The sequence below is a fragment of the Felis catus genome, chromosome A1, assembly GCF_018350175.1.
Source record: "Felis catus isolate Fca126 chromosome A1, F.catus_Fca126_mat1.0, whole genome shotgun sequence".
Classification (NCBI taxonomy): Eukaryota; Metazoa; Chordata; class Mammalia; order Carnivora; family Felidae; genus Felis; species Felis catus.
In genome coordinates, this window is record NC_058368.1 from 225,766,351 (window position 1) to 225,793,668 (window position 27,318).

General features: G+C 44.7%; 1 protein-coding gene across 1 annotated transcript in view; it reads left to right on the forward strand.

The window, feature by feature from the left end:
• The window catches only part of RETREG1 (reticulophagy regulator 1), a 131,688-nt gene that overhangs the window by 8,498 nt on the left and 95,872 nt on the right, over positions 1-27,318 (forward strand). The window contains exon 2 of the mRNA XM_023239424.2: positions 25,008-25,114. Within this exon, the coding sequence (XP_023095192.2) occupies positions 25,008-25,114 (107 nt within the window). The remainder of the gene's footprint in view (positions 1-25,007; positions 25,115-27,318) is intronic.

A 27,318-nucleotide genomic window follows, 5' to 3' on the forward strand; every position in this document is an offset into this window, starting at 1 on the left:
ACTGTGTTACTCTAGAGAGTAATAGAAGATTGTGGGAGCCAACAATTAAGGCTTCCATTTTATAATATTACAGACTTAATGATTTCACCATAGGGCAAAAATAACTGTGTTGGAAGAATGTTGCTTTTAGGAGGGATTTTGTTTAGTCTTAGCTGGTCTAGTTCATGTTCCCCACCTTATCTCTGTTCCACCTGGACAGTCAGCAGCTACAGATGAGTGTCTGCTCCAGGCCTACGTGGTGTGGGCCCAGTGGATGTACGAGAAGCCCCAGGTCTCTGTTTGTCTCTGAGAGTTTACACTCTGGTTTAGGAGGCATGGCTGCTTCAGTGAACTGATTGAAACGCTACACCACAGTTCTGAATTGTATGCCACCGTCTCCAGAGCCTTACAGTTTAGGAATAGCGGAGATCAGGAGGGTTGGGATAGTTAATGAAAGCTCTGCGCGAATTATCGTATAGACCTAAAAAGAGAGCTATAATGGTACGAGCAAGAATAACAATCAGGGTTTTCCATGTAGGACAAACCCAGGAATAAATGGGGCCTAAGTACCTGATGCTCTCAGCCTGGGGAGACTCACCTGCCTCACGCTGAGGGTCCATCCTGGGGAACACGAATAAAAATTATTATTCTTGATGCCTGGAACCAGCGTGGGATCGGAAACGTTGTTAGATGTTCAAAAGGTGTGGTGAACTGAGCTGAACTAGCTTAGATAGGGTGGGGCTAGTTTAAGAGAGGTCTTGCAAAATAGAAGAGGCTTCAGTTCCCTGAAAATAGTCATGGACTTTTTTGTATTCGGCATTTAGCAAACATTTCTTGAGTGGTGGTCTCATGTGCTTATTATTAGACCCAGCGGCCCCTCGTGAGATCCCGTGTGAGGCTGTTTTCTCAGACTTTAGTACACTAGCACTGGGAACTTGGGGTTGAGGACTTAAGAAATGGGGCTGGTTTAACCAGATTGATACTCCTCCTAGAAAGCCCATCAGGGTTTCCTCTTTAATAACTACACACCTCGTCTTTAGTCATTTTGCACAATTTTATGCTTATGCTATTTGAGCGATAACTTTACCTCAGGTTCTTTCTGCTTCTCTCCTTTTTCCCTTTTATCCTGTTGTGCACGACTGTTTTTAAATTGCTGGATTGATCCAAATGAGCACAAATAAATGAGGTGTATCATTATTACTAGCCGCTGGGAATGCAGTGATGATTAAGACGCATTTTGACCCCTGGTGCGAGAAACAGATTAGTAAGGAAACAATTCTTTTTTTTTTTTTAATTTTTTTTAACATTTTATTTATTTTTGAGACAGGGAGAGACAGAGCATGAACAGGGGAGGGTCAGAGAGAGGGAGACACAGAATCTGAAACAGGCTCCAGGCTCTGAGCGGTCAGCACAGAGCCCGACGCGGGGCTCGAACTCACAAACTGCGAGATCCTGACCTGAGCCAAAGTCGGCCCCAGTAAGGAAACAATTCTAATGCAAGGTTACGCTGTGCACACTGAGGTAGCACACATGGGCCAGGAAGAAGCAATAGAAAGAACTTCCTTGGATCCTGAATGAGGGGGTCTGGGCCCGGGGCAGGAGGCAGGATGGTCAGTACCTAAAAAGTCAAAGAGAACTAATACCTATCAAAGAGCTCTTAGGTACTAGGTACTAGGTTAATTCATGGGAGCTTGAACGGGGCACACAGTGGCACTCATCACTGCTCACTGTTATAGTTGAAGAGACAGAAAGAAAAGGAAGAGGGGACAGGATGAGACCAGAGGGGAGGGAAGAGTTGTTTTATGTGCTCTGGGGAATATCCAGAGGTGAGGTAGGAAAGAGAAACGTTGGGGCCGGTTTGTGAAGGGGTTACTCTTGGACTGTGCGGAGGAATTTGGACCATATCTAACAAGCAGTTTCCGTCTATTACTCTAATGTAAATACCGTCATGTTGGACCCTTTCTTCCAAAACCTCCCTGCAAAATTTCAACAAATCTTTGTCTACCGCCACTGTTTTAGGTGCTGGAGATGTAAGAGTGGACACAAAATATGTACATATAGGGCTCCCTTTTTCACGGAGCTTGTACTCCAGTGGTGGGAATAGAAGAAGAAAGGCAACAAATACTCAAAATGCTAGAAGAAGCTGGACACTATGGAGAAAACTGAAGCAGGGACAAGGAGTGACAAGGAGGTGCTACTTGGCTGAAGCGGTCAGTGCGGGCATCTCAGAGGAATGACCTCGAACAGACACCTGAAGAACGAGTCCGGGAATGATCCAGGCAGCTAGCTCCCTTTCTGGTGGAATGTTCCAGACAGAGGAAATGGTGTGTGCCAAGGCCCTGAGGGAGGTGGACTTGAGGTGTTAGCAGAAAAGCAAGGAGCCCCGTGCGGTGGGAGCTGGGTGAGCAGGGGGGAGACACCACTGGTTTGGCGTGAACTCGGTGCTGCAGCCGTGCCCGACTCTGCATTTTGGCTTTTCCTGAGCCCTCCTGGACGAAGGAGGGGAGCGAGAGCCTGGGGCCCGAGGCTAGTGAGGAGTTTCACCGAAGCACGTGGTGGTGAGGAGAGGCGGTGGGGGTGGGGGGGAGAAGATGGCTTCGGGGGACTCTGGAGGTATAATCCGGGGGATTGAGTGGTCTGGGGGTGGGAAGAAAGTGGTAGAGGACCGGCGGGCCTGCGAGGGTAGGTGAGGAGGGGCTGGCATGAACCAGTATGAGGGACCCTGAGGTTCAGCGGGTTGGGGCCATGGGGGAAGAGGGTGACCTCAGTTTTGGGATGTTAGATTGGATGTGCCTTTGGGCCACCAAATGAAGTCCAAGTAAGTCCCTGTGGGGTTCGCTCCATGGGCTGATGCTCGGGGGACAGAAGGTCGCAGTACAGATTTGGGTGTGTGGGGGTGCAGGCTTGGGTAGCTGGGAATTCCCAGGGGGAGCACTTGCTGGATAACGAGAGGAGGGCCTGGAGGACAGTGTTGAGGAAACTGTCATTGGCAAGGTGGGTGCCCAAAAGGAGCCCCTTTCGCAGGAGCGTTGGGACACGGCGGGGCCCAGAGGGAGGTGCCGGGCAGATAACTGTCCAGGTCATTCCGTGTGCAGGTGTTCCCTCTTGGCCCCGGTGGGACCCGTGTCTGCAGGAGCCTGGCCTTCAAGTCACAGCAGAAGGGACTGATTCTCTCTTCCGTCCTCCTGGCCGTGCCTTCCTGGCCACTTTGCAACTTGGCTGGCTCCCGACTTGGCCAAGAGTTTGAGCAGTTCCAGAAATTCCCACTCTCGAATGTCGGGCTTTCGTGCCTGTGGAGATAACCTGTGTGAATGTCAGAAGCTGCATGTTAGCTGTTTCTATTTGCACTCTTGTAGAGTCCTACCCCTGTCCCCTCCATGAAATGCCTGGGCGGGTTCTCCCAAGGACACTGGGATTTGTGGGGCTGGAGGCAGTAGGAAGGAAGGTTGATGACATGGGGCAGGAAAAGTGACACAGGGGGCTCTGGGGAAGCCCCAGGGGGCTGGGCTTGGAAGGACACCTCTTCCTGTGATGCCTGAGGACAATGGGCAAGGTGGACAGGCCTGGACTGGAGATGGCCAGGGGCAGTGTGCAGTGGGGGCCAATTTCCCTTTGAAGGAGGAGGAGGAACTATTGAAGACATTGATGGAGTGTGAGGCTGGCTAGAGCTTTCGTGGGGAAGGATATCAGGAAATCACAAATGATTGTGTTTGGGGGAGATAGATGCTCAATTGCATTGTTTTCCTGGCTTTATTTATGTTTGGCATTTCTTTGGTGAATTTATTTTTATCAGATTCCTGTGTTTTCATCTTTGCCCCTTTTTTCAAGGTGCAGTATTAATTAATTTAATTTTTTAATGTTGATTTATTTTTGAAGGAGAGGGAGAGACAGAGTGCGAGCAGGGGAGGGGCAGAGAGAGAGGGAGACACAGAATCCCAAGCAGCCTCCAGGCTCTGAGCTGTCAGCACAGAGCCTGATGCGGGACTCGAACTCACAGACCCTGAGATCATGACCTGTACTGGAGTTGGATGCTTAACCAACTGAGCCACCCAGGTACCCCCTAGGGTGCATTTTTAAAAATGAAATAGTACCAAATTTAGCAATATGGTCACCCCACATTACTAATGTGTAATTAGTAATGTGTATTAGTTTAACAGTAAGTATTTTGAGGGATATTTTCCATTTGCTTAAAGACGTGAGATCATGGTATCCTTATATCATTGAAGACATGCTTTTGTTTTTTATTTTTTTAATTTTATTTTTAGAGGGAGCATACTTGAACAGGGGAGAGGGGTGGGGGGTGGGGGAGAGGGAGAAGGAGAGGGAGAGAGAGAATCCCATGCAGGCTTCATGCTCAGCATGGAGCCTGACGCAAGGCTCGATTCCACCACCCTGGGATCATGACAACTGAAATCAAGAGGCGATGCTCAACCAACTGAACCACCCAGGTGCCCCCAGGCATGCCTTTAGAAGCATAAAATGCTTAACTATTTTCAAAGATTTTTCTGAAATATTCTCTCTAGTGCTTTTTTTTCTCTACAGATTTCTGTTTATTGGGGAAGGAAATCTTTTTGTCTCGGGAACAAAGGTGGCAATACCCAGGTGAAACACATTGGGCCAGGTATGGCCACTTGCACGGTCCAGATGGAGCCTTGGAACTGGGGAAGGAGCAGGAGCCACCGGCCTACGGGCAGCCAGCTGGCCGAACCTTTCATGGGAAAGATCACCTCAGGTGGAGCAGAGAGTTCACTCCTGCTGTGGCCACCCAGGCTCACTGGGTTTCTAGATAAACCGATCCGGCTACTGGGGAACAAGGCAGGTTTCATTTGACAAATTCTGGTGCACGGTATTGTAGCCTTGCGTGATCTCACTTTGTGATGCCTGCAGTGGTCATTGATTTTAACAGTGACCATTTACTGGACTCTGCTGGGCACTTGATGTGGTTTGTATCTTACTGAATTCTCACACCACCCAGCAAAGGATCATTGCCCCATTTTACAGGAGGGATATTGAGGCTCAGGGCTTTTAAGTTGCTTGCCCCCAATGTGACCATAGGTGGCACCAGCCCTGGTATTTTAACTGGGCTTCTTGTATGTTCTTCCCTCAATAAACTAGAGTCTACCACAAGGGGAGATTGAAATATAAAATGAGACATGATTTTATATGACTTATCCCCTCTGTCTCCAGGACAGAGTTAATTTACTTCTCAAATTAAAACATCAGCTGCCTCCCACATAGCCAGAAATGCCTGCTTTAGGGAAAGAAGTTAATTTATTTTTCCCAGTAACGTTTCAGTACCAACCATGGCCTCATCCACAGCTCCACTCGGCCACCTTTGTATTCCATTTGAGGCATGAATTACCAAAACAGGTTGTACATTTCTCTGAGATGTCAGATGGTCCAGTTTTTATCATATTTCATTTCCCTCCTGTGTGTGCCCTCTTGACTCAGGGAGGCTCTTTCTCTAGGTAAAATGTCAAGTGGACTCTTGCAAATTCTCAGATGGCCACACCACCAATACTGTACCTAAAACATGTACTTTAGAATGTACATCTTGCTTAGTGTTTGGGAAATGATACCTTGTCTTTATTTTTTGTTTATTTTTTTAATGTTTATTTATTTTTGAGAGAGAGAGAGAGAAAGAGAGAGAGCCGGAGTGGGGCAGAGAGAGAGAGAGACACAGAATCTGAAGCAGGATCCAGGCTCTGAGCTGTCAGCAGAGAGCCCAACGTGGGGCGGGAACTCATGGACCTCGAAATCATGACCTGAGCCGAAGTCAGATGCTCAACCAAATGAGCCACCCAGGCGTCTTTAAGTAGCATTCTGCCATGCCCTGGGTGGGGTTGGGCTGACATTGATGGTGATGTCTTTTTTTGTTGTTGTCTATGTTTATTTATTTATTTTGAGAGGGGGAGAGAGAGAGAGACAGAATCCCAAGTAGGCTCTGCACTGTTGAACTGTGAGATCATGACCTCAGCCAAAATCAGGAGTCGACACTTAACTGACTGAGCCACCTGGGCGTTCCAGACGGTGGTGTCTTTATTTATTTTTTAAAAATGTTTTTATTTATTTTTGAGACAGCATGAGCAGGGGAGGGGCAGAGAAAGAGGGAGACACAGAATCTGAAACAGGCTCCAGGCTCTGAGCCATCAGCACAGAGTCCGATGCAGGGCTCGAACTCACAGACCCTGAGATCATGACCTGAGCAGAAGTCAGACGCTCAACCCACTGAGCCACCCAGGCGCCCCGATGGTGGTGTCTTCAATGGAGGAGCACGAGATGAGGTCAGGAGAGCCCAATGTGTCCTGCTTCTCTGGCTCACGTGCACAGCCTGATGGTCTGCAGCTCTTCTGGGCCCCAGGGCCACCCCTTCTCAGGCTTGTATTTAACTCCTCCGTGAGTCGTCCCGCTGGGTCTTCTGTTAATTTCAGTTGCGGATCTGCCTGTATTTTCCATGGCATCTGCACAACCTGTAGGTATTTTATTTTTCTGTGTGTTTGTTCTAATTCTTAGAAACTTATTAAAACTTTGTTGAATACCCTCCAGGTCAAAGAAAAAACCCTATAATTAAAGAATATGTAGTAATGATGAGAATCATGCACATGAAAATCAGGGAGCGGCCTTTTTTTTTTTTTTTTTTTTTTTTGTATACACACCAACACGCTTTCTTTCTCTGATTAACGCCAACAGACTTTTAATAAAAAACAGCAGTCTCTCGCCCTGCCTCTCCCCAGTTCCCAGTCCTGTTTCTCAAGGCAGCTATTGTTAGTTTTCTGCTTTTTAGTTCTGTTTAGGCTTTTCTAAATAAGATCCTTTAAATGCCATTCCTTTTTTTTCCCTTTACAATTATAAACAATACCTTAAAATTTCTGAAGTGTAATTGACATAGAACATATTAGGTTTAGGTAATCAACATAACGATTTGATATTTGTATATATTACAAAATGATTACCACAGTGAGCCTGGTTAACATCAGTCACCAAAGTTACATTTTTTTTTTATTTTAATTTGAGAGAGACAGGGAGAGATCTTAAGCATCTCCATGGTCAGCACAGAGCCTGGCGTGGAGCTCAATCCCACGACGCATGCATCAGGACCTGATCTGAAACCAAGAGTCGGATGCTCAACCAACTGAGCCTCCCAGGTGCCCCACAGATTTTTTTTTTTAAATGCCATTTCTTGACTTAGCTATCCAAGACATTTTTTGCTCCCACCCCAACCCACATATACACCTTTCCTTCCTCCATCCACTATCAGGATGCCACAATTTGGGGTTCAGTCACTATGACTGTGCAAGCATTGTTCATCCACGAGTGAAGGGGAATGCCACATTTATAGCTCCTTTCTGGAATAACTTTATTATGCTGTTACTCTCTGTTTGGTCTTTTTAACTCTCCAACATTTCTAGAAAACTCCTTCTGATAAAGGGCAGACGTATCAGGCTGACATTTCAGTTCTCTCTCCAGCAGGAGCCATCCCTGCTGGAGCCCCCACCCTCCCGTTCCAGGCTAGTGTCACTGTGCCCTGGGCCTGCTGTCCCCGTAGGACTTCTGCATGTCACCTGTTCCTTCTCTCCTGGGGTAAAGCCTCTTGTTACTGGATCCATGCTACAAATGGGGTCAGGGGAAAGTTAGCAGCCTGAACGGGGAGGTCCCATTTCTTCTTGAGGACATTCAAGGTAGTTTAAGATTTTCTCATGTTAATTGTGAGTTCTTCATTTGCTTTTGTTTTTTTTTTTTTTTGTTTTTTTTTTCTCTTACTAGATGCTTTCTTGGTGAACTCTTCTGTTGCGAGAGAACACATTCCCCAGCTTAGATCACGAAGGAAGCACATGTTTTGCAAACGTGTGTGCAGAGAGCATCTTCGCCCCACCCTTTCAGCTGGTTGCTAGTTTGGCTTGGATTAGAGTTCTGGGTTGGGAACAATTTCCCCTTCCAGTTTTGAAGCCTCAGCTTCCCTGTCTTCTTGCTCCATCCCAGTGTTGCTTTTGAGCAGACGAATGTCTTTCCAACGCCTGGTCTCTCATAGGCGATCTGTGGCTGGCCTGGCTGCTGATTTATGGTTTGTGGTGTTTAGGCGAGCGGGCGGCCGGCCGGCCTGCTGTGTAGTAATTGCCTGCGCTTCAGGTCTTGGGGAAAGCCTAAAGCATTTCTTTTCGGCTTTCATACTTTCAGAACTCAGCGTTTGTTTGCCTCGTAAAAGCTGCGGATGACTTTTGCAGTCCTTTCTCTAGGTGGATGGAGTTGCACACAGGGCTTCTGTGTGCGTCCAGTGGGTATTCACTCCGAAAACAGCACGAGTGGGCCCCCGCTCTCCCCGGAGTGGTGCCGGGAGGCTTCCCTGGCTGGATGCTGTAAGCTTTGCTGAGTCAGTCGTCCCCCGGGGGTTGGGGGGGGGGAGGGCTGGGTGTCAGGCCTGGCAAGCGGCCTGGCTTTGTGTGAACACATGAGATCCTAGAAGAGGCTGAGCCTAAGAGAACCAAAAGGTGGAGAGAATTCATGCCTTGATCTCGTTAGCACAGCGCTCAAAACAAATATCCCAACCCAGCACAGACCGGAGGCACCGAGTTGAGAGAGTGTCGGTGCCGTTTACATTTTAGATTTGGGCTGGAGCTTAACGCTCCATAGGTGCCAGTTCCCGCTTGTCAGCTTCCAAACGGCACCGTGGCACTTTTGCCCGTGTTTTGCTCGGCCGTGGGGCACTGCAAGAAACATGTGTCCAGAGTAGCAGATTTCAGCCAAAGGTGGATGGAATGAATCTATTGGAATCCTCTGGGACCCTGAGCCCCCTAGTTCTCTGAAGGTACCAACCTGTTTTCGGTGTTACAAAGAAGGTGCTCATGTCTGTGGTCAAGTGGGAGTAGCTTTGACCCAGTAAGCCACGCTATTTATTTTGTTAGCAGCTAGAGCCTTTCAAATGCAGGCACCTGTGTAATAAAATCAAAGGGAGAGGATCTTTGCTCCAGTTTAACCACCTCATTGCACAGATGAAGAAACTGAGTCCCAGGGCTCCACCGTGAGCCGGTGACAGCGTGACCCATGTCACAGCCTGCTGACCCCTTTTTCTCAAAGCTGTAGGCCACTACGTGTTGAAACCGGGAGCGTGAGGAAACCTGGGAAGGCAAAGTAATAACGCTCCCAAGTGCCAGGATCACCGGTGGCAGTTTGCAGGTCGGTGTGGAGATTTTGCTGTGTTGATCCAACCGCGTCTTTGGGGGCTTGGGAATCTGGAGTGAGTGTGTTGACCGGCCTCCCCGCGATTTGCCAGGACCCTCAGAAGCTCCCGGCAGTGAGCTTCAGACATTTGCTTTAGACTTCATGCTTCTGTCTTTACACACCACCAAATGAGCTAGAGTTTGTCAAAAGTTGCTTTTGACAAAAGAGAACTTCCTCTCTCAGTAGTAACGGCTTGCATTTGACTAGGTCTCCCTGAAACAAGGTGTTTAGTATCCAGCTAATGGGAAAAGAGCCTTCTTTCAAATGATGAGGGTAAGTTCATCCTAGAAAACCTTTTGTAGGAAGAATTCTTGTCAGTTGAAAATGCATCTACTATTCAAAGGAAACATTTAAAATTTTTTTTTTAAGGTTTATTTATTTTGAGAGAGAGAGAGCATGCACCGGGGAGGATCAAAGAGAGAGGGAGAGAGAGAATCCCGATGTGGGGCTTGATCCCACGAGCCATGAGATCATGACCTGAGCCAAAATCAAGAGTCACATGCTTAACCGACTGAGCTACCCAGGCGTCCCCAAAGGGAACGTGTTTTTATATGTTCCTGAATTACAGATTGATATTTGCGTTTGCTACAACACTAACAAGACCTGTGAACGTAGAGTCACTTTAATACATACATTAGTTATCAAACATAACTTAAGGGCTTTTGTTGTTGTTATGACTAAAAGGTCTTCAAAAGAGCTGCTGACCTTTTCTCACCAGGCTCTCCTGCTTGTTCACAAACAAAAAACATGCATGCACTCCGTTCGTGAAAAAACTGAAGGTTTCATGGGAAATGAAAACAAAATAGAAAAATAAAGACCAAAGTTGTCCTTCTGAGCAGCATGATTTAGGGAGTCTGAGAGGATTCCACCATGAGTCAGAAGGTGGTCAGTCGCTCATCTGGGGCACAGGTGCTCACAAGTGCATAAAACCCAAATCCACCTTTCTATGAGAAGGAAATGGCTCAGAAGCTGGAGGAAGGACATTATATGAAATTCTCTCTGCAGTTGAGTTCCTGTACCCTGAATGGGCGTGTCACAGGGTATTGACCGTGGAGCTCTACATCTTTCTAGGAATATGTATTTTCTTGGGGCACCTTTTGACTTTAACTTCCAAATACCGTCTCAGTAAAATCAGGACAACAGCTACATTGATATCATGTATAACATCAAAAACTTCTGGTGAGAGACTTTACTTATTATTGTAGTTTATGAGAAAATGGTATACTAAACTTTCAACTTTTTGTTAAAAATGATCTCTAAATATTTAAAGATATTCAACAATGACGTTTCATTTTCAGCTCAGATTCTGTTTGTTAGGATCAATTAAATTTTTTTAATGTTTATTTAGTTTTGAGAGAGAGAGAGGGTGAGCGCGGGAGGGGCAGAGAGAGGGAGACACAGAATCTGAAGCAGGCTCCAGGCTCTGAGCTGTCAGCACAGAGCCCAATGCAGGGTTTCAACCTACAAACCATGAGATCATGACCTGAGCTGAAGTCCGGCGCTTCACCGACTGAGCCACCCAGGTGCCCCCCTGGATAGATTTTAAAATAAAATCCAATGGGAATGGAAAATATGATATAAAAATTGCTTTTTAAAAATTCACTAGTACTAGTGAACACTAGCTTTCCTTTATCAAAATGGACAACAATCATTTCCATGAAAATTTTTTGCTTTAAATAACATCACTAAATATAGCTGAATTTGTGTATTAATGCCACGTATGACTGCAACATTGGATTCTGTCTATTTGCCAGCTCTCAGCTGCCCCGGAATCTCTGCTGTGTTGGGGGATTACCTGATACAGTCAGGTGGGTGTCTTAAGGCTTACGAGCCCATGATTGCCATGTGCGTAGGGCATTCGAGATCATGGCTGTTAGCAAAAGAAACATTCTTGGGTTAAAGTCCCCAGGATGTCAGTGCTGATCTTTGGCTTCTAGTTAGAATTCCCAAGTGCCCAGAAAGAAGCCCAGACCTATGGTGGGCATTGGTGTGGCTTTCATCGTGAGCATGTCTGCTTAGGCTTGAGGGAGGTACATCTGTGACCACTCCTCTGGAGTGAGGATGCATCAATTGGCCAGGGCATCGTCCTCTTTGACCTCAGCAACCACATCATTGCAGCAGGGCATTGGCACAGTGGCGTATTAGGACTGCCAGACTGACTTCCAATAGGTTATGAGAAGCCAGATCTTTCCTTAAAGAAATAAAAATTGATCTAAGTAGAGGTCCAAGGGCCATCCATGCTATCCATTGCTCCCCAAAAGGTCTTCCAAATTGTACAGAAATTTTGATGCTTCCCATATATTTTTTTTTTTCCATTTTGGCAAGCTGTTAGTGTTACGATAGTGTGCTTTAGGGAATTCATGGTAAATGATTACATTAATACATCCGTGATTACTTAATTATTGTAGCTGACTCGTTCATGAAACAAATATCGAGTGAACAACAATGCAACGATGTATTAGTTGAGCAGCTGCTGTCAGCTGGCTCATGACCTAGTGCTGGAGTGGCACCGGCCAGCAGGAGAGCATGGCCCCTTCCCTCCTATAACTTGTAGTTTGGGAAATAAATGAACAGGCAAATTGATACACAAGTAGAAATCAGGATGAGTGCTATGAGAGGAAAAGACTACCCTCGGAGGCCACGGGGTGGACTAATGTGGTCGCAGGCTGCCAAGGAGACTGGTTTTCAGTGCCATGTTGACCAAGGGTGAGCCCCCTCACAGGGTGGTATCTTGATTTATTCTTGGGCCTTTGCCAGGCTTCTGAAAACAAACACCTTTTGCTAAAGAACTTACATTCTCCTGGATCAGAATAGCCAATTCCTTTTGGGTATGGCAACTTCGAAGTTCTGATGTCGCTGACTGCATGGCTGGGTGGTTTTTAAAAGATGGGTTATTGACTATCAGAGGCATCTCTATCGTTTGTAGGCTTAGCTTACCTCCCACTCAAGGGTCATCTGATTGAAATGCAAGCTCATGATTGAAATGTAGATCATATTCTACTCCGGGCTCACAGTGCTTACCCACTATGTTTGTGGATGAAGAGAGGTGTTTTATTGGTCATGTTTAACATCAAATGTTATAAACACAGACACATTTGGGGAGCTTAATGAGAAACTGCCATCTTCCTTATTAGATTTTTTATTCTTCTTCCTTGCATTGTTTTTCATGGGTATTGTCTGTCTTGTTTGGAGAGTTAATATGGCCTTGGGCATCTCAGGTGAAATTATCAGGAGACACCTGTGTTTTCCATTGGAGTTTGGTGAGGGCTGTGCTAAGGGACAACTTTTTGTTGTCTCCCTTGTTTAATTAGAGAAAGTTGTTAGGGTTGTATCTACCACTGTGTACTGCCCTTGTGGGCACAGAGAGGGGACAGGGAATGGACAAAGCTGTAAAGACAGCACCTTCTGGGTCACCCATGTGAGGTTTTTGGGTTGGTTTTTGTTTTTTGTTTTTTTTTTTGAGAGAGAGGGGGACAGAGGATCTGAAGCAGGCTCTGTGCTGACAGCAGAGAGCCCCATTTGGGCTTGAACTCACGAACCTGGAGATCATGACCTGAGCTGAAGTCACACGCTTAACTGACTGAGCCACCCAGGCGCCCCATCCCCATGTGAAGTGTTAAACTGAATGTGTTGGAGGGGGTGGCTTCTGTAAAGTGTTACAGACTCATCCACTGGGTCTCTCATTCTTCCCATGTTAGGGCTCCCTTTGGCAAAAGGTGAAAAGCATTAAAAACAAGCACGTCCAGAAATTCACTTTTAACAGGTTGGGCCGTTTCAGTTCATTATTGTGGCACTTGAGCTCTTGAAGTGAGCTTGGGGCGGTCGGTCGTCTCTGACGTTTGTGTATTCACTTATCCACCTGCTGTGTTTTATTAATTCCACATTAAGAAGATATGGAAAGGTTCGCTGTTTTAGTCTACTTCTCCTACTGGGGTGAAAAGGGTGAATGATGAAGTATTAAGGTCTACACTAGGCTGTTAGGGTATGATGAAGATTCATTCACCAGAGAAGGGATTGGCTGGAACTAGGGAGGCAGAGCCCAGGCAGGGCTTCCTGTGAGGAAGGAGAGGAGAAGAAGCAGGGTAGCGATGGGCTGGAGAACCAGGCTGACGGACAGAACGGAACCAAGGCAGGGTGGGTGCCACATGGAGGCGTGGGACTGAGGTCCAGCTATTTGCACCCTTGAGTTTTCGGAGTAAAGGAGATGGAGAAAGAAGAGGGTCATTTGCAGCTGTGACAGTGCCCTCAGTCTTGGAACTGCACAGTGGCTGGATTCTTTTTGGGGCCCTAGAAAGGTTCAGGTACGTTGGGGGTGGGCTCTTGAATGTGGACATGAGCTGATGCGTGGTTGACCACAACTGAATGGGCATTTGTTATTTCTTAAAGTTTATTTATTTTTAAGTAATCTCTATACCCAATGTGGGGCTCAAACTCATGACCCCAAGATGAAGAGTCACATGTTCTTTTGACTGAGCCAGCCAGGCACTCCTGAATGGTCATTTGAAAGGCAGGAGCTCATATGACAATTGTTCTTTCAACTCTGCTCTCTAGAACATTCTGGTGTTTTAGATCAGTTGATTAAAGTGAGGTGCCAAAGGGCTCTATAAATGGCATGTCAATAGAATGTGTAAATGGACTCAGTAAGTCAATAAGACTTACAGGCTGCGTGGTTTGGGGCACACTGCTCCAGCCTACTCTATGAATATATCGCCATACATCTTATTTTGTCGGGTTGTTTAAGAGCATTAAATGAGATAGCAATGTGAAGATATTTAGTATATGGTAGGTTCTCATTACACATCAGTTCATTTCTTTCTTGGGTGTGCCCATAAAGGTTCACTGAATTCATTAGTGTGTGTCTGGCCTCACTTAAGAGCTATTCTTCTTAGAAACCTTTAGAGCACCTGCCCTATGCCTTGCACCCAATATATGCATTTATTTATGAAGGAAGAAGCCCCAAATTTCAGCTTGATATTTGGATCAATTATGTTTAGAGTTCATGGATTCAGAGAAGGTTTGAATGAGAAACACCTTGAGAGATCTTCCCTTCTTCCCTCTTAATACTCCTGTGCTCCGTGGCAATGCATGACTTTGATCGGGTCTCTCTTTTCTTCTTTTGGTTCCTTTCTGTGGCTGAACCTGGTAGTATTTAGCATGCTGGTGACCCAGCTGGAGTGCGCTGCATAGACTGAGTCACCCACCCTGCTTGAGAGTCCGCTGCTTCTGAGCTGCAGTAACTAGGCAGTATGAATTGGCCGATACCATCCACTAGGTGGAGGTAAAGAACCCATTGACCACCCCCTCCCCCTCCCCCACCCCCCCACCGCGCGCCCCGGGTTCTCCTTGTTTGACTTGCTCATGGCTTTTCTCCTAGTTCCAAAGCAGGAGTGGAGCAGACCTGATTTCACATTGCCTTGACCTCACATGGATTTGGTGCCACTCCAGCTATGCCCTTGGCTTCTCCCATTCTCTGGGCTCAAGAACGCAAGCTCCATGCTGCTGCCCACCACTGTCCTTGTATTTCATCACCAGTGCCTTGCTGACCTGGCACATTCCTTGAATTCACTGGATTATCACCACGGTTTTCTGCTAGAGACCGCCTAGTTCCCTCCTCCCCTGCAGCATACCCTTTCTGACGGCTACGACCCAATGTTTCTCTGCCTGTGGGTGTCTTCCAAAATGTCCCATCTCCCTGCAGAAAGCGGCTCGTTCCTTTATTTTTTTTCCTTCATTTTTCTCTTCTCTCTTGCTTCTAATTCACTTTTTTTTTGCTCATAGCTAAAGTACTTTTCTAGAAACAAAGTATTCTGAGTTTTATTGAGTCTTCGATTTATAATTAATAGTCATTACTTTATCTCACTTCACTTCATGATTACCCTCTTTCTTTCCAAATTATTTGAAACTATATATTTTGTTGACTTTTAAGATGTGTATTTCCCTCTCCCCAGCATACATGCATGTTTAAACAGGTCTGAAATTGGGATGTATTTTCATCTTATAATTCAGTGAGTCATGGTTGTTTGGCAGTTCTCCCCCCTTAATTGGGCATAATTTAATTTCACAAAGCATTTTCAGACACTGTTTTTGCACGATCAGTATAAAAGGCCAGGAAAAATGAAAGCCAACTTTAGTTGAGATTCAGAATTTTGTGATATTAAGGAAGATGGCTACCCATACGCCTAAGTCTCGAGAAGATGACAGAACTACGTGTCAGCAAAATGTGATGATCTGGACTTGGAATAATGTTGGATAAATCATTATGTCTTAGGCCCTTTTATGATTTGAGCCACCATAGTATCACATAAAGCCAACATCATAGAGGACTCTGTCTAGGCAAAGTCTGGAGTTATATATATTTCAGCAAAGGGAAACAGATCTCTATCTCTATCTTATAAAGCAAATACTACCGATTAAAACCCACCTTATAACTATGGAGGTTTCCAGTGTTTTTGTACATAGACTCCCTTTCCTTGAAGACAAACACTTTGTATTTTTGCTATTGACATCATTTGCTTCATGAGACAAAGTGGGTTATTCTGTGCCCAGAAGTGAGGGTTAGAGTTTTACACATGGAACACACTAAATAGTATCCTTTTCATTCATAACCACAGAAGCTTTTTGTTTGCTTTGTGAGTTCTTTTTTTATTTGCTTTATGACAAATTTAGCCTGTTGAGCCATTTTATTTGGCCATGAAGAAATGGCATGGTTAGGCTTTCCTTGTCAAATGGATACACAGCTAGGAAAGAAATTTTTAAAAGAGATTTGTAATTAGCCGCTGAGTAGAGCCCACAGAAGGTAGCTCTGGTATCTTCACGTCCTTCTCCATCACGTCGGCCACAGAGCCCAGTGCCTGTCCCGGCGCTCTGGCCGCCCTGGCCACTGTGCTGTGGCTCCCTCCCGTTGCCCAGGCTGAGTAGGCACCTCCAGGGCCCCACATGCATGTGGAATGCTTGACAATCCATAAAGGACAGGGAACAGTGGTGGCCCTGAATGAGCCACGCACAGCAAGCTACAATGATGGGTTACCTGAGATAATTTAGCTCCCAGCCTGATGTTTCCCTTTTTGGGCATCTTCATAGAGCGTCCGACTGTCACCTGGCAATGAGCAGTGACTGCAGACTAACTTGACAGTAGTCAAAGCCCATAATTTGATAGGAAACTTTTTACTTAAAGTCATGGACATAATTTAGGGGGTCCTGCAGCCTCTTCTACTTTCTGTGTTTCTTCTTTCCTTCCTTCCTTCCTTCCTTCCTTCCTTCCTTCCTTCCTTCCTTCCTTCCTTCCTTCCTTCCTTCCTTCCTCCTCTTTCTTTCTCCTTTTTTCTTTCTTTTTCTTCTTTCTTTCTTCCTCCTCTTCCATTTTTCTCTTTCTTTCCTTCTTTCTTTCACCATTAGATCCTTAGAATCTTCTAGGCTTTCTCTGGGTCTCTACCTGTTTTCCTTACACTCTCCTTCACCCCTGGATGGAGTCTTATTTCTTAGCTGACCCAAAGAGCAGAGTAGAGACTCAGTCCTACGAGGATGACTAGTAAACCATCCCAACTAAGCCAAGTGGACTATGGCAGTAGGTTGGTTGAAAACCAGATTAAAATTGAATGCTGCTGAATCAGAGAATGAAAGAGCAGAAAGTAGAGGAGAAATAAGAAAACAGTAAGAAGAAAGCAAACAGATTCAGCCAGTCTAAAAGTGAATCCGACATGATGCTATATGAGCATGGCTAGCAGCCGTCCATGGGCTCTAATCATCACAAGCTAAACATGAGTCACCTGGGCAATGTGGTATTTTTAAAAATAGTCATCTCATTGAGATGTAGAAATTGGACACAGCTTGCTAAAGGAAAGTGCACGTAGTGATTTGGTACTTTACCTTTCCAAAGCAGCTCATCCATATAGTATGTCTTTATAAAATAAATGGGGTGTTTTTACGTATATGCAATCATATATAAGTATACCTGTACGTACATATATGTACATATATATGTGTATATACGTACATATATATGTACATGTGTATGTATATATATATGCGTATATATGTATATATACGTATATATATGCGCATATATGTATATATATGTATATATGTATATATATATAAAACATTGAATTATCATTTGCACTGTTTGTCATGGTGTGTCTGTGGATATTATAGTTGTCACATATAATGTTTACTTGCCTTGGTTTCCAAAATTGGAATATCCTTTATCAGACAGAAATTATATCCAGCATCAGCTAAAAGAAATACATGTATCAGACAGTGATATTTTAATTTTAAAAAGAGGTAGTAGGTTTTTTCCCCCTATTAATTGGGTATTTAAACAACCACATCCATGCCTGGGTAGCTCAGTCGATTAAGTGTCTGACTTCGGCTCAGGTCATGATCTCACATTTCATAGGTTCGAGCCCCACATCGGGCTCTGTGCTGACGGTTGAGAGCCTGGAGCCTGCTTCAGATTCTGTCTTTCTGTCCCTCCCCTGCTTGCACTCTGTCTCTCTCTCTCAAAAATAAATACACATTAAAATTTTTTAAAAAGCCTATCCATCTATAGAAAGATGTTTGTGATAGCTGGAGACTTAGGGATTAGTGGTGCTTTGTCCATTCTAGGATCCACTAATGTGATCACAGGTCCCTAGGGTAATTTGGTTAAGGGTTGTTGGCCTTTTTTAAGTTAAGAACTATTTTGAGGAGGAAAAAAGCCTTTGTTGGTCAGTGTTGGGGACCTGCCCTCCAAGCTATCATGAGGGGAGAGCTGGCTAAGTGGGTGAGTGGCCTGTCCAGTCGCACAGAGTCTGGTGTTCAGAGGGCCCCACCCTTGGGGAGTAATGCTCTGCAGTTGCTGTCTGGCAATTCTTTATTCTTTGATGTTTGAATTTGTTTTTTTTTTTTTTTTTTTTTTTTTTTTTGTAAGTGCAGCGTGACGGGCCAGTGGAATGGGCACGGGGAGGGGGGTGGAGCTTCCACTCCCGGTAGCTTCCCTTCCCCTCTGCCACCTGCCAGCGGTCCTGCTCCGGCTCCCCTCCCCACCCAGCTGCTCTGCGTGACTGCCCAAGGTCGTCTGCCCAGGACTGCGGGCAGGTTGCATCCCCCAGGGTGGGGGAGGCTTGTGTTCCACCGTGGCCATCTGCCCCTCATGGGGGGCCTGAGCACAAGTGAGAAGGGTCCTCATCAGGCATGTGCTTTGCAGCCTCGAGATAAGGTGCTTGCTGTCCTTGTCCCAGCTGGCAATGCCACGGTGCATTCAGGAGTGACTGGTCAGGGGCATTACACCCACCCTGAATCCGGATCCCAAACATGCCCTGGAGGGGAGGTTGAAATATCTTGGGGACCCATTTGTTATGTGTTGGGGCTACAGACTGGTGGAAATGGGGTATTGACTTCTCCACCCCCCTGTGAGGTCTCTGCATTGTCACCTTGCACTGGACCTGGAAAACTATGAGTGAGGGTGATGTGTATCCACAGACCTCCCTCTTCAAAGTCTGTACTTTATCACTCTGCTTCTCATGATTTCTTGGGCCTTCTGCGTTTTGACCACAATTCATCTCTTAATAATTACTCCACAGCCTTCAGGAATCCTCTGATCACCTGTGTGTGGCCATCTTTGCCTTAGAATTCCGCCATGGGTGATGTGGTGGCCACGTGTGAATTCTGTGAATGGGCACATCAGCAAGGTCACCCCAGGGTTCAGAACAGGCTGTGCCCCAGGACACCCTTTGGCAGTTTCTAATGGTGTTTATTTAGTTCTGCAGCTGAGAACTGTTTCATACCTCAAAGTAATTCTCAGCATCAGTCAAGCAGATCGACACTTAGAAACACATAGACCTTAGGGATGTATTAGGCTCCAGCAAGGTGTTTAAGAAAATCTCTTGTTATGTCTTTGTGGATAAGGTGGAGTGATGGGGACAAGAATGGACTGGCAGATTAGATGGTCTGTCATCTTCATAAAGTGCTGATTAATCTAGGTCACTCTGAGAGCAGCTGTTAATGGGAAGTGACAGGGCGTCAGTGCTGATCAGCACCTTTGATCAATAGTGTGGAAGAGGACAAACGACCTGCAAATGTGTAGGTGTTAAGAAGCTGGACGAGAGAATGAATGGGGTTGGGGACACCATTAAGGTCTGTAGGTTTGGATGACGGGCTGTGTCAGACAAGAACAAAGTTAATAGGACATACTTAGATTCAAAAGTTGCATCCAAAAAGTAGAATCCTTGGAGGTTTTAACTGCCCATAAATCCAAAATAAGCTGGCATGCTGATGAACCTGTTTTTTTTTTTTTTAAAAAAAGGCTGTTCCCAAAGAATGAAAAACTTGTAACCACACAAAATCTGACACAGAGTAGCAATTTTATTCTTAATTGCCCCAAATCGGAAGCAACCAAGATGTCCTTCAGTAGGTGAATGAATAAACAGTAGTGTATCATACAATAGAATAGTATTCAGTCATAGAAAGAAATGAGCTATCAAACCATTAAAAGACACAGAGGATAGTAAAAACTGCGTGTCATTCTGGAAAAAGCAAACCAGTGGAGACAGTTAAAAGACCAGTGGTCACTTGGTTTCTGGGGAGCGAGAAAGGACTGAATATGTGGCATACGGGATTTTTAGAGCAGTGAAAATACTCAATGTGATGCTGTTATGGTGGATACATGACATTATGCATTTGTCAAAACCCATAGAAGGTGCAACACCAAGAGTGAACCTTAATGTGAACCAAGGAGTTAACAATGTATCCATATTGGTGCCTTGGTTATAACAAGTGTGCCACACTGAAATAAGATGTCAATACTAGGGGCAACTGTATGTAACAAAATGTAACACATTTTGTTTATCAATCTAGCAAATTTTAATAGCCATTTTTAAGATAGCCTCTGGTGAATGATTGGTTTTGTTTAAAAGTTTAATGTTTGTTTATTTGAGAGAGAGAGAGAGAGAGAGAGAGAGAGACAGAGACAGAGAGCATGAGCAGTGGAGGAGCAGAGAGAGAGGGAGACACAGAATCCGAAACAGGCTCCAGGCTCTGAGCTGTCAGCACAGGGGCTCGAACTCACAGACCGTGAGATCATGACCTGAGCCGAAGCTGGATGCTCAACCGACTGAGTCACCCAGGTGCCCCATGTTTTGTTTAAAAGTTTAGTTCTATATCCCTTTAAACATTTTAACCCACGTTTGTAAATTTTGTATTTTCTCTATCGCTTTAAAGTACTTAATTATCAAAGATTATTAAAGTTGTACCAAAGGACTCAAGAACCAGCCCGAATAAGCTCCCACCAGCCAAGATGGGACACTTTTGAGGGTCAGAAGGAATAATACCGCAGTGGACTGAAGCATATCGAGTATGACCATAACAACACTACAGAAAGGAAAGAAGAAAACCAACTTGGTTTTCGTTAGAGGCTACTGAGGAACTGTCTCATTATCTTGACAGCTGCTGAATAAAGAGAAAGACTCAAGAATTAATCCTGCCTCTCCTGTGAGATCTGTGTCTCAGGGCAATCAGACATCCATAGGGGACGTTTCTCTTCATAGATCTGATCCAGCTGGTGGCTGAAGCAAGAGTGAAGAGCTCTCACTGTCCTGTGTCTCCTAAGGAAGATAGGTAGACCTCATCAGTGGCTGCTAATATCACAGGAATAGAGACCCCAGACACCCAGACAGTATCTGCCTCCTGATGGAAACACACACCAACACCTATGATGTAGTTTAAATTTTGAACCTAAATCTGGCCGAGTCTCTAGATTGAACTGCCTGTTTTTATAGTCCGCCCAAGGCATTGAGGAAAATGTTGAACTAAACCACAGGATTCAATGACTGATTCTCAGACTCTGGAAGATTTTACTGAACAAATGAGTCTGTTTCTTCCACAAAGAATTTCAAGCAGAGAGAGAGACAGAGAGAGAGAGAGAAAGAGAAGGCAGTAAACCTATAAATTACAGGAAACTCAAAACTCACATCATCAATTTCAATGTATGATTTTTTTTCCAATCTTGTTTCAGTCTTTGTGTGTATGTGCACATGTGTGTACAGAAGGTGATTGGGTAAATGTGCATCCTGTTGGGATATCTGATGACATTAAGGGATTAAAACATTTTTTTAAGATGAGACAGTGTTTTTATTGTTAGGTTAAAATTTCCTTTTTGGGAAGATAGGTGGCAATATTTGTAAATTCAATTATATGACGGTTAGGATTTGCTTCAAGTAATCCTGGGTGGTGGGGATGGGTGGGGGGAGAGCTTGGTGGGAACATAGAAGAAACAAGACTGGCCATGGATACAAAACTGTTGACTCTTTTTTATTATAAGTTGGTCTCTCTTTTTATGTGTGTTTGAAATTAACCAAAGTAGAAGTTGGAAAAAAAAAACAAAAACCAGGCTTTCCTGAACATTAGGCAGTTCCTGCAAAATGAAGAAATTAAACTCCTGTGTTCCTAAGATTTTTATTTCAAGTCACAAGTCTATACAGCTATGCGTTTTATTTGTTTGTTTGTTTATTTAATTTTACAGCTACATATTTTAAATTGGAACCATGAGATGAATCATCTAAAACAGTATAAATAATTAAAAAACCAAATATGCATAGGTTTTTCTAAATATGAATGATTAATATTAGGGATTAGTTTCACAAGCATTTCTGTACTTACTTCTTGGGGCCAAGGATGCTAGCCTGCCTAGGAGACGATTATGGAATCCCATACAATTTTAGCATTCCCTTCCTGAGCAGTTGTATGGATTGCCTTTGTTTTGACTGAGGATTCGCGGGTGTGTGTGTGTGTGTGTGTGTGTGTGTGTGTGTGTGTGTGTTGATAAATGAGGTTTATTGCAACATGACCCATTCTTTCATATGATATCTGTGCTGCTTTCATACAGTGACAGAGCTGACAGTTGTGACAGAGACCAGAAGACCCACGAAGCTGAAAATATGTTCCATCTGTCCTTTAGGGAACATGGGCTGACCTTGTTGCAAAATATTATTCCTTTCTCATTCGCCTTAATTTGGCGATAGATATACAATTTTCCTTTCTTTCAGATGGATTGCAAATGATCACAGCATCATTTATGAAATAGTCTATCCTTTATGATTGAGGATTCTTAATGACCATTGAGACCCTTGGCCAAAATGTCCACTGGACCCCCAACTGGAGTTGCCATGGCAACGCCCTCCGAGTGAAGTCTTCCAGAAGCCAGGGCTGAGGGTTACACTCCTGCCATTACCTAATTTTTGTATTCCTGGAAGATTATAACTTCCACTAAGACCTTCACTGCCTGGGTTGTTTTTGCATTTCTTTATTTCTTCAAAGACATGGAACTGGTTTCCTGGCTGAGTCTGAAGACCTTTAAACTTGAGGGAGCTTTCCTAGGGCTCTGCTTGACTTTGCATAGCAGGTGATCTAATGAAACATACTAATTTAACATTTATAGATTTTTTCTGATGCAGCGAATGAAACTGTGAGTTACATACAACCCATGCAGGAGCCCTGAATCACCTTAGAATTGCAGTCAGCATTAAAAAATATAATAGAATTGAATGGAAGGTATCAGAAGGCATTACACATTATAAGGATAAATATTACTTTTTGAAACTTTGGTTTCATTTGTACGTATTTAGATGTAAGTGAATTTCTCACTGTGGGTCACCATGAGAACTTTTGAAAACTTGCCACTTTGATGTCAGGTGGGGAGATCAGAGAGAGCCTGGCATGTGGGCCACAGCAAGCAGGGATCATAAACTGAAAGGAGGAGGTAAGCCAACAAGAAAACAGAGACCAGAAAACAGCCTCACTTAATAGAAACATACGAGCTCAAAAAAGAGAGCCAGCAGCAGTCCCAGATTAGCAAATGAAATCGTTGCTACTAAAAACAGAGACGTTGGTGTTACGGGTTATCCTGTAGGTCTGCTCTTTCCCTCTGTGCCTCTTGCTCAGTATTTAGTTCCTTCTGGTAGCACAGTGGCTGGCCCAGTGTAGACACTCTCCAAGTAAGTACTCACTGAGTGTAAACACTGGTAATTAGACCACCTGTTTCAGGGGACCTGGGGGAGGAACGTGGGGTCTGGGAGTCCGTATTTTAACAAGCTTTCCAGGCAGCAGCCTGGTGGCGGTGGCGACCGGTATTTACGAAGCACTTACCTGTTCTACCCACTTATTTTACTGGCCCAGGTGACACTCACTAGGAGAACCAGAGCTGGCACCTGGGTTGCCCACCTTGCACCGGAGGGCTTTACCCATGACGTCACCAGCATCTCACGTCGGCTGCTTCTCACCAAACACGTTATACAACCTTCTAGCAGATGTCCCGGACTCCATGCTTCTTCACTCTCCTACCTCATTCTCTCAGGCATCTTCTGAAATCTCCCATCATTCCACTTTCCTACCTGATACCTGTCTATACCTTTGGCTTTCTCTTTATTGCTGGTATTATTAAGACCAAATGCCCTAGCAGATAATTCAGGGCCTGCCACAGTGTGCCGACAGCCTGTCCCCTCAATATCTTCTCTATCTGCCCATCTCCCACATATCTCCTTTATCCATGTCTTGCTGGGGCACCCCAGGACACTCAGTGTGCCCCAGGCACACCTCCCCGTCCCCGACTATGATCTTCTGTACATGTTGTATCCTGGAATATTCTGGAATACTGGAACAACCTCTGTTTTCCTCTCAATTTCATCCGTCCTGCCAGACCAAGTTCAAGGGCCACTTCCATAAAATCTTCCCTTATTATTGAGTTAATCATTCCTTCTTTTGCTTCTCTTTGTTCTTTGCTCATGTTTTACTTGAGTACCTCAGACTCCTTGCTTTGGATTTTGTTAGGTTGGCTTGGCCCGTGTTTGTCTCAGATGAGGAAGTAAGTTCCCGGAAGACAGGATTCTTTCTTTACAGTGTGTGACCTTCTCCATAAAGCCTACAGTGCCTTGCAACTAGTTTTAAACGGCATATATGTTAATTTTTTTAGGATTATGATTACACCAAAATTAATACTAACTGGAAGTTTGAGCATTTAGTCTGTAAGCAGGCTTCAACCTCTGTATGAAGGCTTATTCCGTTCCTTTATAAGCCCAATCATAAAAAAACGTACTGCAAGGGTGCCTGGGTGGCCCAGTTAATGTTTGACTTCAGCTCAGGTCACGATCTCACGGTTGGTGAGTTTGAGCCCCACGTCAGGCTCTGTGCTGACAGCTCAGAGTCTGGAGCCTGCTTCAGGTTCTGTGTCTCCCTCTCTCTGACCCACCCCCCCAAAGATAAATAAACATTAAAAAAGAAAAAAGTACTGCACTGTTTGTGTGCTGTTCGTGATAAAGAATTCTTGGTTTCCCCTTGGAGAGGACCTGGCTGGATAGACCACAGGATGTGATCTTAAAGAGAAGGGGCTAGTGCCTTGGATCCTTAATCACTGCTGTTTCCAAGAGATCGGAGGGAGGGGCCGGTGGATAAATGTAGATAGAAGTAGAACAGGGAGGGCAGTAGCCCCTCCACATAGTGGAAAACCTACCCTTCTGCCTTTCACGTGCCTCATGATTTGGTTTCAGGTCAATTCCACTCTCTGTCTGTTAGCAGGGTGATATTTGGGCCACACCCAGCATAGAGAATCCTCTGCCCAAATTAGAGGTTACAGCGGAAAGTCTAGCACCAATGCATATGTGGCCCAAGCGCTTTTATTTTGCTGACTTTGATGCCTATTGGGTAACTTTGATGTGGTCTCGTTGGGGTGATTCTGAAAACTGAAATTTGTGTCTTCGTTTCTATGCTAGGAACTAAACCTAACTTAAAAAAAAGATGAAAATCGTCAAACTGAAATCGTGATTTGTCTGTTTTTGCTGTTACAGGTTCCTTGCACTGACTCCATGGAGAGTGTATCACCTGATTTCTGTCATGATACTCGGGCGTGTTATTATGCAAATAATAAAGGATATGGTTTTGTCCAGAGCTAGAGGTAAGAAAACTGAGAATTCATTTTTATGGTATGTAATTTGCTAGACCCCAAATATCTGATCTTTGTGTAGGCACATTAACCAAGTAGTTTTAAAAGGGAACGGGCGCCCTGGTGGCTCAGTCAGTTAAGCATCTGACTCTAGATTTCAGCTCAGGTCACGATCTCACAGTTTGTGGGTCCAAGAGCAGAGCCTACTTGGGATTCTCTCTCTCCCCCTCTCTTTTTGCCCCTCCGTCCCTCTCTTTCTCTATTAAAATAAACTTAAAAACATTATAGAAGGGAACAAAATAACGTCATGTAGGCATTGACTTTGCTATTATTAATGTTTGTTGAATATTTATTTATTTGGCAAATATTTATTACGTACTTAACTGATGTCCCTAGTCAGAGCCGCTGGTCCTGAGCGAAAGGTTTGTGTGTGCATGCTGGTTGCTCTTTGGCTCTAAGTGCTACTTAAAGACCATTTTGATATGTAAGCAGGTTGCAGTGAGGATGACAGTGAAATATTTATAACGTCCCCCAAGATGAAGCTTGGGCCACTGGAAAATGGGCTCGTTTATATGAAAACTTTCTCTGCCTCCATGAAGAAAAACAATTCTGGGCTTAAAAACAAATAACAGTTGGGGTACCTGGTTGGCTCAGTCAGTAAAACACGTGACTGTTGATGTTGGGGTTTTGAGTTCAAGCCCCATGTTGGGGGTAGAGATTACTTAAAAAAAAAAAAGTAGTAGTTAAGTAAATTTTAACAAATGAGTTCATGATAATGAAAAGTGAACTGATTGTTTAAAAATGAGACTTTGAGTTAATTTTGAAATTTGCTCAAGGTGTTTTCTGAGTAATTTGTCTGTGTTATAAATCTGAGTCCAGCTTTTCTGTACTTGGAGAGGCCCTCCGACCAGAGCCTGAGCTAGATTTTGTGAATGAGCAAAAGTCCCTCCTTGGAGTAATTGGGCCCTGGGAACTTTAAATGTGGTAAGATTGATGGGATCAAAAACCAGGATGACTCAGTCGGTTAGGCGTCCGACTCTCTTGCTTTCGACTCGGGTCCTGATCTCATGGGTTGGTGAGATCGAGCCCCATGTCAGGCTCCACGCTGACGGTGCGGAGCCTGCTTGGGATTCTCTCCTTCTTTCTTTGCCCCTCCCCCGCTTGCACACTCGCTCGCTCTCCTCTCTCTCAAATAAGTAAATTAAAAAAAAAAAATAGCCAAGAGAAGGAGGTTCCAGTGAGACATCTGATTTCCCTCAGTGCAACACCCACATGGAAGGATAATATTGGCTGGGGTCCATATGGATTGATGCGCATAAGACCTTCCCAGAGTTCCCGCCCTGGCAGGGTACCAAGGCCTGCCTTGTAGGAAGCACCCTTGTTCTCCCTAAAGCCAACTCTGAGACCAGGGATCTCAGCTGTTACGGGTTTACCATCATCATGTTCCACAGTGGGCTTGAGCTCCAGTTTATATTCTGAGTCTTCTTTAAGTAAATTATGTGTAGAAAGACTGTGTTACATTGCTGCATTAGAAGGTTTGAAGGTAATTCCTTCATTCTGGTGAATCTGAGAAGGTGAAAAAAACCCAATGTTGTTAACCGTAGGAATTTACGTGAGGAATAAATCTACTGGAATTGGGAAGTGCCAAACTGGAAATTCGGTTAGGAGACCTCCCACAAATTCACTTATGTCTAGTTCCTTCTTTTCTTTTTTTTAAAATATATTTTAAAATCTATTTTGAGAGAGCGCAAGTGGGGGCGGAGCAGAGAGAGAGGGACGGGGGATCCAAAGCGGGCTCTGCGCTGACAGCCGTGAGACCAATGTGGAGCTCAGACTCGCAAGCCGTGAGACCATGACCTGAGCCGAAGCTAAGAATCGGACTCTCAACTGCCTGAGTCACCCAGTGGCCCCCAATTACTTCTTTTCATGAATCTGTGGATTAAGATTGCATTTGTGTATGGGTTCTCCCCTCGTTCCCCTCCCTCTTCACCCCACCCTTTTCTGTTTCAGAGAATAGACACCCAACTCCCTGTTAACCCTGTCAGACACCTGCCCCAGTACTCTGTTCACCACAGATGTATTAAGGCCAGTTGGAAGCCGAGCATTGGTCTCACATTGTGGATTTTGCACAGGGTCTGTCAGATGCACCCGCGGTGATGCCCTGTTTCTGCCCTGATTCAAACTTTTCATTTCATTTTTTTTTTTTTTTAACATTT